Here is a 12,472-nt window from a genome sequence, read left to right on the forward strand (position 1 = left end):
GATCCCTTGCTCCAACAGTGTATAGTTTGATTGTGATATAAAATTCCTAACGTTTCGGAAAAAAAAAGTACATTATATTTCCTCTAAGAACCATTAAAAAAAAATCCAAAATCATGATATCAGACAAATAATCAGTGAACTACACACGGACAATTACAAATTTTACTGAAATTAACCTTGGCCAATGTATTAATGTTAATTAATGGACACCTTTTAAGGATAATTTTGTCAAATCAAAGTTCTAGTTTTAGTATTACTGGCCTGCTAAGAATTCTTTATATCCACTTACCCCAATCTGACAATAATGCATTTGAGAGGATAGTGGAAATTTGGTATATAAACTCTTCCTTAAACGAAGGTGGCCTTATACGGCATGATCGAATGAGTTGGATGACTTTAGTGGTTTTGAATATCATTGTACTTTATAATTTGGTTTCATTGAGAAATCATGATTTTTTTCAATCTATAATGCATGTCTGATTCGTTGAATCCTTACCTCCTGACTCTTGAACTCAGCTGAGTTCTACTACATAACCCATGCATATTTGTTCCAATTTCACTCATATTTTGAACAAAGTCACTGTTAATTTTTGACGTTGAGGTCCTTGTCACTTGCTTTCTAAAAGATTGCTATTCATTGATAAGGGTTTATTTTACGTATTTTTAAATGCATTTTATTAGTTAATTTGGTTTGATTATTTAGTTTTATAACTAAAATAACTAAGGTTTGGTAAAAATCTACATTTTATGTTAAAGTGGCTAACATTGCATTTCTATTGATTTTTTATGGTAAAAACTTCATATTTTGTAGATTTAATTATTCAATCATCAAATGAAGTGCATTGAGAAGATATTTGGATGATTGAAGATGGATTAAAGTGATGAAAATAAAATATGAAGTGTAAAAGGAGAAATGCAATTTGAGGACAAAAGAATCAAGAAAAGTCAGCGTTGACAACTTAGACACATTTTCATATTTTGACTATATCTGGAGCTACACAGATTGGATTGAGATGATCTTTATACCATTTTGAAACTAAGAGATAGATCTAAATTTGGTATGAAGACATCGGAATCCAATTCAACCGTTTTCTCAATCAAAAGGTCAAAATACCAAAATTTAACACTGCTGTCCAAAGTTGAAAACACAACTTTGACCAGTCTTTAGTATTTTAGTCATATCTCAGTCTACGAAGCTCCGATTTAGATGATTTTTAAAGCATTGGAAAGCTAATTAGATGCTGCAAGAAAGAAGGATGAAAAGCTGTGTAAGTTGCAGATTTTTCCCGCCAAAGTATCCAATGCGATATCTGAAGCGAATATCACTATCCGATACTGTATTCTGCTAAACACTCTTCTTCGAAAAATCCTCTGACGAGTATTTGGAGCAATTATCTGGCTTCACTTCTTCAATTCAATGTTGTATACTGCTCAACACTCTTTCTCTTGCAAAACCTTCTAACGGATATCTGATTTGACTCGAAATTCACAATCTGGCTCCGTATACTCTCATTCAATCCAGTGATGACTTTTTCTAAACGACCCCATATTGTCCTTACTCATTCGTCCCTATAAAAAATGACAAACTTTAACAAGTAAAAGGGACAAATTCACAAATCTTCTCAAAGTTACTCAAGGATATCAGATATTGTCAAAATGGTCATTCACATTGTTTTAGGAGCTCAAAATTAGCTATAAATAAACTAAAATATAACAAATTATTAGGTAATATAGACACTTGTCAAAGCTTGCAATGATAATTGAAATTTAATCGTAGTTCAAGGAAGTATTAAACCTAAGAAAAACTCTCACGAGAGTAGATGTGCACTCTTCTAGTCTTAGTGGTTAATTTCACGTAACTTCATAGATGTAAGGAAGTTATAGTTACTTTTTTTTTATCTATGAGAGTAGCCATTGATTAGTTATAGATATGGTCAATATACTAGCGAGAGCAGGTGTCGCATATATTAGGAAATTACATTATAATTTAACCAAGGTAATGAAATTCAATTAACTTGTAATTTCAATTGCAAGAGTAGTTAGGACTTTCATAACGCTAAGAGCTCTTTATTGTTATTTTTATTTCTTGTTCATGACATATTACAATGTAAATTTAATATCCTGCACGTGTGATAATCTAATAATAAAGGAGTTTAAATATCATCAGTAATTGAGAATTTTCTCTATGGGATTGATGCCTAATATCCTCTATGACCGATAAATGATATATATACTTACAGAAAATGGGGTTTTTAGATTTTTAAAACTTAGTGCGAAGGACGTTAGTCAAGCCCTCACCACTCATTAGTCAAGCCCTTTAAAGAGCTGGACGTTAAGGACCTACAAACAACATTAAATGGGACAACATTTAACACTCCAATAAATGTAGGTGTTGTATGTGAATTACCATTTTCAATGGTGTAAATATTGGAGAAAAGGTTTTTCTAACGAGTGCCCTAAAGGTAGTCGTTAACACAGCTAATATTCATCTAATCTACCATATGTATACACATACTAACAATTATTAACCTCTCTTACATTTATATACTTTTCCTATTTAATCTTGCGTAGCCTCCTTTGTATTTATTTACTTTTCTTAATTAATCATATATTTTCAAAAATATAACACTTGAACTATATCTTAACAAATGCCTATGGGCACCCGTTAGAAAAATCATTGGAAAAAAATGCTTTTCTTTCCTAATAGGCCAATTTTTATTGGATGACATGATGCATTGACTTAATGAATAATTTCTCAGTTTTTAAAACTTTAAAAGCATGTTAATTAATAGTACTCTTTGATGCACTAACGTTTTAAAACCCAACGGGAATTTTTTTAATTTGGTGCTAAAAAAATGCTGCAAGAGAAAAAAAGTATACATTAAATTCATTAATCTGGTGTTAAAATTGCATAAAATGTTTTGGGTGGAAAATCAAATTTAAATATGTCATGTACCAATAAACTTCATCTCAAAATTTTATTGGACTCACTTGAAACATTTTGAAGATGGGATGGACAAATTTAACTATTTTGGCAATAAAGAGTATTACTACTATTTAACCTAGCCACCAAAACTATGTTTTCGATTGGGATATATACGAAAACCAAGCTTATTGAATTAATTAATAGCTTGATTAAATCTTGTAGTTTCCAAAGATAATTTTCGATCTATTTCAACTAGGAAAAGATAGAAGGAAAAAAATTTTCTGGACCGTTAATGAGTTTCAAGTTGGCCACTGCCTTGGAATCACTGACCACCTTCAGCTATATACACCATCACGTTTGTAATGAACCCTATTATGTACGCTTATTCTTAATCGGCCGCAGATATAAACCGTCTTCTAGTTTTTGACCTAAGATCCGCAGCGCAATACCATCTATTTTGTTTCTTTCTACTTTCTTGCATCCAAAAATACAAAGCCAGGTTTCAGCAAGCAATTGCAGCTCAAGAGTTATGAAAGTGAAGTTAAGGATTCGGGGATATCAAGAACCTGACAACCAAGCTCAAGAAACTCATCAAAGAGTATACATATGCAGATGGGGTTGCATGGCGGCGAGGTCCAGTGCTAGGGAAAGGAACTCTTAGTTGTGTGTATCTTGCCACTTCCAAAAATTCATCAATCAATTATAGTTGCTTTCCTATAGTCATGGCCGTGAAATCAGCAGATGTTTCGGTTTCAAGTTCGCTTCAGAAGGAGAGAGAAGTATTGAGTTATCTCAGTGGCTGCCCGGATGTCATTCCGTGCTTTGGTGATGAAACAACAATTGGCAGCGATCGCAGAATGGTTTACAACTTACCGTTAGAGAATGGTTCTGGTGGAAAGCTTGCAGATAGGATCAAGAAATTGGGCTACAAGGGACTGCCCTTACACGAGGTAAGGTGTTTTACTAGGTCTATACTGAAAGTATTGAGTTACATTCATGAACTTGGTTTTGTGCATTGTGATTTGAAATTGAAACCTGAAAATATCTTGCTTGTGCCAAAATCAAGAAAAACAAATACAGAATTTATTGCAAAAATCTGTGATTTCGGGCTTGCTAGAAGAGTTCAGAAGAGTAAGAAGAGGAAACTAGAGCATTACTTTAACGGCACTCATATGTATCTGTCGCCCGAAGCCGTAAGGGATGGTGTGCAAGGAACCCCTTGTGATATTTGGTCACTTGGATGTGTAATGCTTGAGATGTTAACTGGAAAGCCTGCATGGGTGAAGGGATGGATGAGGAGAGTGTTTTGAACAAGATTGGTAAAGGGGCTGCAGTTCCTAAAAAACCAAGAAATTTGTCCCAGAGTGCTAAGAGCTTTCTCAACTGTTGTCTCGAAAGAATGGTTCAGAGTAGACTGTCGGCTAAGACATTGTTACATCATCCATTTGTGAATGGATTGAATGATGATGGAGTACTTGAAGAAGAAGATATTGATGAAATGGACGAAGATTGCAGCTGTTTATCTGCAGAGCACTGATCAGTTTCCTATTATTTAGAACATAATCAAGAGCTGGTTGATGAGAATGAAGCTTTATCGCTGTTTCACTTAATTGCACGATGAACAAAGTTTTGTACAGATTCCATCTACAGTCAACTACTTGAAAGCTGAACACAGATGAAAGAATTGTATTGCAGATTTTGACAAGTTCTTGTAGGCTCCAATTGGTGTACAGTTTACATACTGAATAAAGTTTTAACAATGCAGGTTTGATCAATGCAATCATCATTACCTGCACACTATAAACAAGCAGGTGAATGTAATATTGCAGGCTTTAGCAGATTAATTGTATGGATTATTGTTTAGTGCTCAAGCTTATCTCCCATGATCGATGTGTTTTGGGGATCTTCTACAGAATCGGGGTGTTGTTTTGGGGATGATCAGCGTGTGTATGCAAGGCTTCCACTGATCAATTCAACGTCTCTTCTTTGATTGTGCAGTTTATACTCCGGTGTGTCTTTGCTATACCTACAGAGGGTACTATGCTCTAGCTGAAGAAATTCACCGTTTGTGCCAACATTGAAAGACTGATCTTTGCTGATCAAGTTAAAATATTAATCTTTGCCTCTGCAGTTTTTCAAATCTGGAAGGGTAGGAATCAAGGTGTATTCCGTAGCATAACCATTGTTAGTATTTTACTATATTAGTTACGTACTCCATCATTTATTGCTCGAGGCTCCAGTTTCTTCTTGCGGTCAAGTCATACTAGTTTTTGTCATCTTCAATAATTTGCTACTGTCATCACTAATCCGCAATAAAGTTTGTAGGCTTTTGTACTAATTCATCTCTATAGGAGTGTTTCTGTTGTAATTATCCATTAAATAAGGGGATTTATTTCAAGAGATGGTGCTGGGGAGGTTAAACATGAAGTTTGCTTTCTGATCCCTTGCCCCTGGCGTCTGGCAGCATTCCTCTCCAATACAGTTGAAGTTTTCTAGTTAATTTCCATGCCCAGTAAATGAATTATTCGTAAGCCCACCTGTTACAAGTACCCCAAGGCGAGTTAATTACTCTCTCCGTCTCATTAAAACTGTCATGCTTTCCATTTTGGTCTGTTCCAAAATGTTTGTTACATGCCTAAAATGACAAATGAATTTTTCTTCTTCTTCTAACTTACTCCTTCAAGCACTACCCAGATTGTTGACTTGTTTGCTTATAGGCAAAGTTTGGGCATCTTGGCGAGAACAATTTAGGAAGTGTAGACGGATATCTCTTTTTTTTGCCTACTATTGAAAAATAGTCCAATTCTCAAAAAGTGACAAACTTTTTGGGACGGAGGAAGTATATATTAGTATCTAATTTCGCCATTTTAAGATGAGACAGCTTGAACCTATTTATATAGCCCTTTTTTATTCCCCTGACCCAAGTTAAACTAGAAGTGTCAAATTGAGTTATTCAAGCTGGTTTGGACGGATTATAATTGGGTAACTGATATAATTGAATCAATCAATTTATATCCTTTCAATAAATGGGTCAAAATGAATCAACTCATTTATATCCATTTAATAAATGATAATGTATATGTCCAATTACCCATTTATAACTCACTTGAAATTCTACTTATTCTTTTCATTCTTTGCACATTTTTTTTGACAAGAAGTAATCATATTTTATTGTTATTAAATTGTTAGAAAATCAAATTTATTTGCTTAACATTCACTAAAAATTAAGTTAAATGCATAATTTTTTCTAAATAGGTGAATTGAATCAATATACTACCCACTAATTAAATGGATTTAATTGGATATCTATTTAGATCCATTCAAAATTTATTGCATACTCAAATTTACTTATTATGGCCAGATTTGGGCGAATTAACACAATTAAGCTGTGGCTGACACTTCTGGTTAAAACCGACAATGAATGAGAGCATAATTGTCAGACTATTCAGCTGCCGAATAGAATCATTCCCACAAATTTGTAATGCGAAGAATTCACTTGTAAAAAGAGCAGCTATCAAGATCAAATTCTATAGTTCCTTCAGCTCTAAGATACCACCATAAGTATACAATTCAGTTCTAGTAGAAATTTTTCTGCAGGGTAGCTAGGAGAAAGTAGATGTTAATGAGCAATTACAATTTTTCGTTCGATTCCATAGACAATGCTAGACTCAGCAAAATGGATAATTAGATATATTCATATCTATTCATTAAAGGAGTGTAAATGGATTGATCTATATCCAAATCCAATTATATATATGTATGTGTATGTGCGTGCATGTGTATGCGGGTGCGAAAAGCGTCCAATCCTCACGAGCTCTCAAACCTATGACTCTAACCCATCTCGTTTAAAAGTAAGTACCTATTGAGAATGGGCGGACTGCTGGATAATCAGGACACATGCTGAAGCTCGAGTCGCCGTTCACCAATTGGATTGACTACACCAGGTCAACAGGCCTCCCTTCCCCATAAACGTCGGAGATCAAGCAGCTCCAGCAAACTTGTCTGAGACAATGCATCATTATGAACCACAGTAACTTGCATCTTTTACTGGCAAACGGGACACATACCAAAGCTTTAGACATGGTAAGCATAACGTGGATGTAGAAAACCAAATCGTAGGGGTCGTGGTCAATTTGGTGGTGGAAGGAGCAGGAAACAACATGGCTAAGTTCAGTTCGTTGATTGATTTCGCGGCTTTGTTAATTGGCTTAGTTGCGTGTGCTGCAGTTGCTACTTGGTTATTAAAGTGTCAGCTTGGAACATAGTCTTGCTATGGCCGAATGATGGCGTCCTCTGTGTTGTTTGTAGTGCAATACGTACCAACTTGAGAATTCATCAGTACTTTAATGACTCTCTAGCTGTGGACTTCCTACCCTTGTGAATACTTGTACAAGCAATAACAGACTGAATTTGAATTATCTTTTCACAAATGAATTGCATTATATAATTTCGAAAAGAAAGGTTTTTTTTTTTTTTTTTGGTTAGAGCCTTGGGGGGAGGGGAGGTCGAAACAGAAAACATTGCTAATATTAAGCGAAGTACAAATTGGCCATTGGTAGAAGTACAAACTATTGACTCATATTAAGCGAAGCGCTCACATGATTGCCAAATGTCACATTGGATAAGTTCATCATCATCTATGAGATTCGAAGAGCATGTAATGGTCTGGCTTTCAGTACATAACAAATTCGTCCACCATGGGATGCTTTGACAATTCTTAGATTTCAAAATATTTTACATGAAATGTTTAAGTATGTCTTCTTCTTATATTATATGTAAATGGGAAGCTCACTTTGATTGCCTGCAAAGTGCAAACAACAAAGAGTTCATTAACAAAAAACGTACGTGGACTGAATGTGGAAAGGAATTTGAAATTCTAGTTAATTCACAATTGGTTTGTGTTCTGCAGGATCTGATATGGTTTTGCTTGTTAAGCAAAGGCCTTTCAAAACTGAAAATCCTTGTCTGGAATTGAGATACTCGGTACTCACTAGGAATGAAGGCAACAAAAACCTTTCAAGTGCCTGCCTTCCGTGGAGATACCCAAACCGGGTTTACTTCAAGTTAGAACAACATGAAATAGAACTTGTTTTTTGTAGTACACAGAAATGGAGAAATTTAGTGAACTATTTGCTGGTGAGAGATCATAACGTTGTTTAAATTCTTAAGTACAGCAGAGGAACTCACTGAAGAAAGAACAAGATATATTCTATGTCAATTTGAAGTACAAGTAGATTGGAGCCAGTAGCCTTACAAGGCTTTTCCTTGGCCAACAACAACAGCAAAATATTGCCGATGAAGCAATAGATTAAACCTTCAATTAGGCATGCCTGGTGCCTTGAGCTAGCATTACATATCATGCTTCAGCAATTTATCACTCTAGTGATTGAAGTCTAGCTTTTACAGTGGTCATAAACAGCTGGGAAGAGGGTAGTTTTAAACATAAAATAACATGATGAAATGCAAACAAGAAATAAATAATCAATTTTCCTCTTAATTATAGTATGGTGAGCAACGGAGTTATTTTGTAATACTTTAAAACACAGCAACATGTGCTGAAGACTGAAATTTAAATTTGATCTAAGAGAATGTCAGAGAGCTTTCTGGGAATATCAGCTTAGGTTTAATTAAGAAATGATGGGTAGAACATCTACCAAACAAAAGGGAAATGTAAGCATTTGAGAAGGGATGTATTGGTGATATTGCTAACTTAAGCTTCTGCATTCCTAGTGAAATCAGAGCAAGTCTGGCAGCTGCAGTCTGAGAACCTACAGATTTCACAACCGAAACAGACACAAGAGGTGCAACCCTTGCATGTTGAAGATTGGGAACAGCCCCTGTAGATCCTGCGACTTGCTCTTTCTTCATCATCGTCACAGTTAACCCTGGGATATAGGTTACGAACACAAGTATGCACATTGATTAGCATTCATAACACCAACAAAAAAAAAAAAAAAGAAAAAACAAATGCACATGAACATCAATATGCATCAGGTGCACAAGCATAAATGTTTTCCATTTAACTACTTGAAAATCGGTTTATGAGAACTTTGTTAAGATCTTTTTAACCTACACTTAGATCATCAGAAATAAACACATTTATATCTACATCACCAGTATATATATCCTATCAAAGTCCTATACATATGTTCAAGTGTTACAAGGGTTACGTCTAATGAAGCCCCAATACGTCCCCATAATATCTCTGCCCACTTTTTCTTGGAAGGTCAACTAAAAAGGACTATTAGATCTCAAATTTGGACAGCGCCATGCCTATATTGGATACATCATCGTAAAAAATTTGTCATACATGCAATCATGAAAAATCAGAAAACGAAACTAAAATGACACATATTTTTTCACAAGAGAATGAACAGAGAGCATTAAAGTTGAGAGAACATTAATTCACAATTAGGTGCGACAGCTGTCTGTGGGCAGGCAAATTTCATAGTCAAAAGAAAAATCCAGTACTTAATTTAGTTTAGAAGCATTTCCAAACTACACTGTTTTTTTAGTGGGATATAAAAACATTTAGCATCCAAACTAGGTGAAAAAGCTTCAAAGGTACGAGTTAACCTCCAAAAGGGCTACGCCCCAACCAGCAAATATTTGTTTCCTTGACCACATTTAATATGTGAGGTTATCACATTTTCACCTTCCTGATTCATAACTCATTCAATTTGGCCAATCTATGGATATAATCCTCAAATACAAAATCTCAGTTAGCCCCAAAGAAAACATACAAGCTTATACCATGTTGGCCTTTCAGGGAGTTACCCATTTTTCCTAAAAGGAAGACCAGAAGCTAGGAGTAAAACAGCATCAGTTCCTGTCCTTTTCGACCAAGATTCATCCATTCTTTAAAAAGAGATAAAAGTTTAATCGAATCACAAGCTAGATATTAGTTTCTATGTGTGAGCATCTCAACTATGTGATTGTACACATAGCATCTTTAAATTTCCCTTAATAAATCCCAGTCTTCCCAATATTCGCATATAAACACTCTATGAACAACTTAGCCGCTAGACCAAAGAGTTCAACCACAAAAAAACACAGGTCTATGGTCATGAACTAATATGCATCACCCATAGTCTCGCTATTTCTAGGTGATGATAGATGTGAAAAGGTGCATTGTATTTATACTAAGTGGACGGAAATGGAAGAAACATGCTACTCATTGTTAATTTTTAGCACTACAAAAGCAAAGACAAGTTGAAAGATTTTCAACACTGAATAATATTTACTTTCTGAAAAATGCCATAAGAATTGAGCCATGCTTTTTCCTACTAAATAATGGCAACAATAGATGCATAGAGGAGAGGATGAGGAGGGCGGTAGAACCAGGTTTGACAAGTGCTCTTTAACTAAAAACTGATGCAAGTATTAGAGCTACGGATCTATAATTGTGTCGAGCATACTCATCATGAGGCATGTCAGAGCATTTCCAATTTAAATCTGCCAAAGCATCATGGTAACTACGGCATTCCTCTTTGTTGCGGAGACGGAACCTGCGCTCTTTATTGCATTCTCTGCATCTAACAAACTCGTCACGATGGACTTTCACATTGCGTGATCTGCTTGAACCATTACCACTTTTTGATGCTTGATTGTAATATTTGAGCAATGCTGTCTTGTACAAGGGCATTTTGTACCCATCAACAATAACCCAGATATTATTCTTCCATTTCCTAGATGTTTCTCTTCCAGAATGTTGCTCAAATGCAGCTGGTGTCAGCTTGTCTAATAACAAGATGCAGATACTATTAGAAGGCAATAGTAAACTATAACTATAACCAAAAGTGACTGAAAGCAAAAGTAAACCACAGCTATAACCAAAAGTGTACCACCAAAAGTGAAGACAACAAAAATGACATAATGGAGAACATAAACCATAGCTATAACAGATATTATCAGCAGGCAAAGGAGTATATTTAAATGCATACCAAAAACTATAGAATCAACAATAGCTACTGATGGAAAAGTTAAAGCATGAGAAGCATATATGACATAACTGCACTGAATGACTGAATTTAAGCTGTATAACCATGAAACAATTTGAGGCAGCCATTTTAATTATTACAGCAGACAGTTCTCGCTACCAGTTTTTTTTTTTTTTTTTTTTCATTTTGAGTAAAAGCAGGTAGTTAAATTTATCCAAATAGAATTACTTGAGATGGCTAAATGAAATGCAAGTCTAATTACGAATCAGTAAACTTCAAAAGATGGCCATTCCAAGCCACAGTTCCAAGAACAAGACTCTTAACATGTAGAAGAATATACTGTCAGAAAACCTGATCAAGCGTACACAAAGTACAAAATGCAATGTGCAGCAACATGTTATACATCAGGAGGACAAGTCCGCAAAACTTCAATTAGAGAAGATGCATACTTAGTAATACAAATGCATAGATTATATAGTACACAGACAGTAATCTAAGACCTAACAAAAGCTTTATAAGAACACAACAAACCATGACATAGCCATAAATGTGAAAAGAGCCAATCGTGAACAAAAGTTAAGTAAATCCCCTCGCACTAAAAATATACATGAACATTCCACCACAAGATTGTTCCGACCACAAGACCAGAACTCTGCCTCAAAAAAATCTAAAATTGACACGAAAAATAGCTCAAATGCAACCATTATCACGTAAACAAATACAGTATAGCTTGGTTCCTTACCTTCAACATAGTTCTCAGTGTAACATTCATCCTAACAAACAACAAAAATTACAATCCTTCAGTTCAAACTTGAACAGACGAATACCACCGCAGAAGGGACTCAAAGGAGTCTGATACTGAACTAAGATAACTGATCAAAACTCAAACCCTCCCAGACAAATTAACATTCATACCATCTACAAAATCCCACTAAAACCATCCATTTTATTGTGTCATACAGTAAATAAAACAGATCCCCTTATAAAATTTACGCACAAAATAACCTATATTGCATGCATTCAACAAAATCCCATATCCCATACGGGATCAAGATATAAACTCCTATGCTGTACATAAGAGTACATATCCAAGAGTTCCAAGGAAGGATGGAGGATGGATTGAAGGGATAGACCTTCCTTACAACCAGGGAAGCATTCACAGCTGATTTCAAGAAAACCAGAAGAGAAAACCCGAAGTCGACCTGCGGCATCCCCATATCGATGGCTGGTGCAGCCACACGACACCTCTATGTAGTCATCGTCATCGCTACCACCACCGCCGCAGCCCCATTTCAACCCGTAAATGTCCCTCACCTCTTCTTCACTAAACAACGTCATCTTCATCGTATTAGCAGTATCAGTATCCTCCATTTCCAAGGACTTTTATCAAGAATCCCAAGTTCCGTTACACAAAAAACAAGCAAGAAAAAACAGGGCTTTGGATCTGAAAATTCAGGGCGAAACGGTGAGAAAACAACAAAAAAGAAGGTAAAAAACAAATCGATTTCCAACCAGTTGCGTCATACATGAGTATATATTAAATAAACATGAATACTTTTGTTGCGATGGATTCCAATGGGGAGGAGAAGGGGTTATGGGGTGAGGA

The 12,472-nt window shown here is 35.4% G+C and overlaps 1 protein-coding gene across 1 annotated transcript; it reads right to left on the reverse strand.

The window, feature by feature from the left end:
* Positions 1 to 8,486: 8,486 nt before the first annotated feature.
* On the reverse strand, positions 8,487 to 12,265 carry LOC113689322 (protein ULTRAPETALA 1-like). Its single transcript, XM_027207110.2, has 3 exons — positions 12,000 to 12,265; positions 10,345 to 10,666; positions 8,487 to 8,811 (listed from the first exon to the last, which is right to left on the reverse strand). Exons 1-3 carry the CDS (start codon positions 12,235 to 12,237, stop codon positions 8,637 to 8,639), a joined length of 735 nt encoding a protein of 244 aa, XP_027062911.1. The 5' UTR covers positions 12,238 to 12,265; the 3' UTR covers positions 8,487 to 8,636.
* Between the last annotated feature and the right edge of the window lie 207 nt (positions 12,266 to 12,472).

Source organism: Coffea arabica, chromosome 5c, assembly GCF_036785885.1.
Source record: "Coffea arabica cultivar ET-39 chromosome 5c, Coffea Arabica ET-39 HiFi, whole genome shotgun sequence".
Classification (NCBI taxonomy): domain Eukaryota; kingdom Viridiplantae; phylum Streptophyta; class Magnoliopsida; order Gentianales; family Rubiaceae; genus Coffea; species Coffea arabica.

What these genes read in the sequence shown, in the direction of transcription:
- LOC113689322 (XM_027207110.2), bottom strand. Translation starts at nt 12,237, where the DNA reads ATGGAGGATACTGATACTGCTAATACGATGAAGATGACGTTGTTTAGT. An exon ending in CTTCCCTGGTTGTAAGGAAG is followed by an intron (nt 10,667 to 11,999) that starts GTCTATCCCTTC and finishes TCTTGTTATTAG; the next exon opens with ACAAGCTGACACCAGCTGCA. An exon ending in TCTGACATGCCTCATGATGA is followed by an intron (nt 8,812 to 10,344) that starts GTATGCTCGACA and finishes CCTATATCCCAG; the next exon opens with GGTTAACTGTGACGATGATG.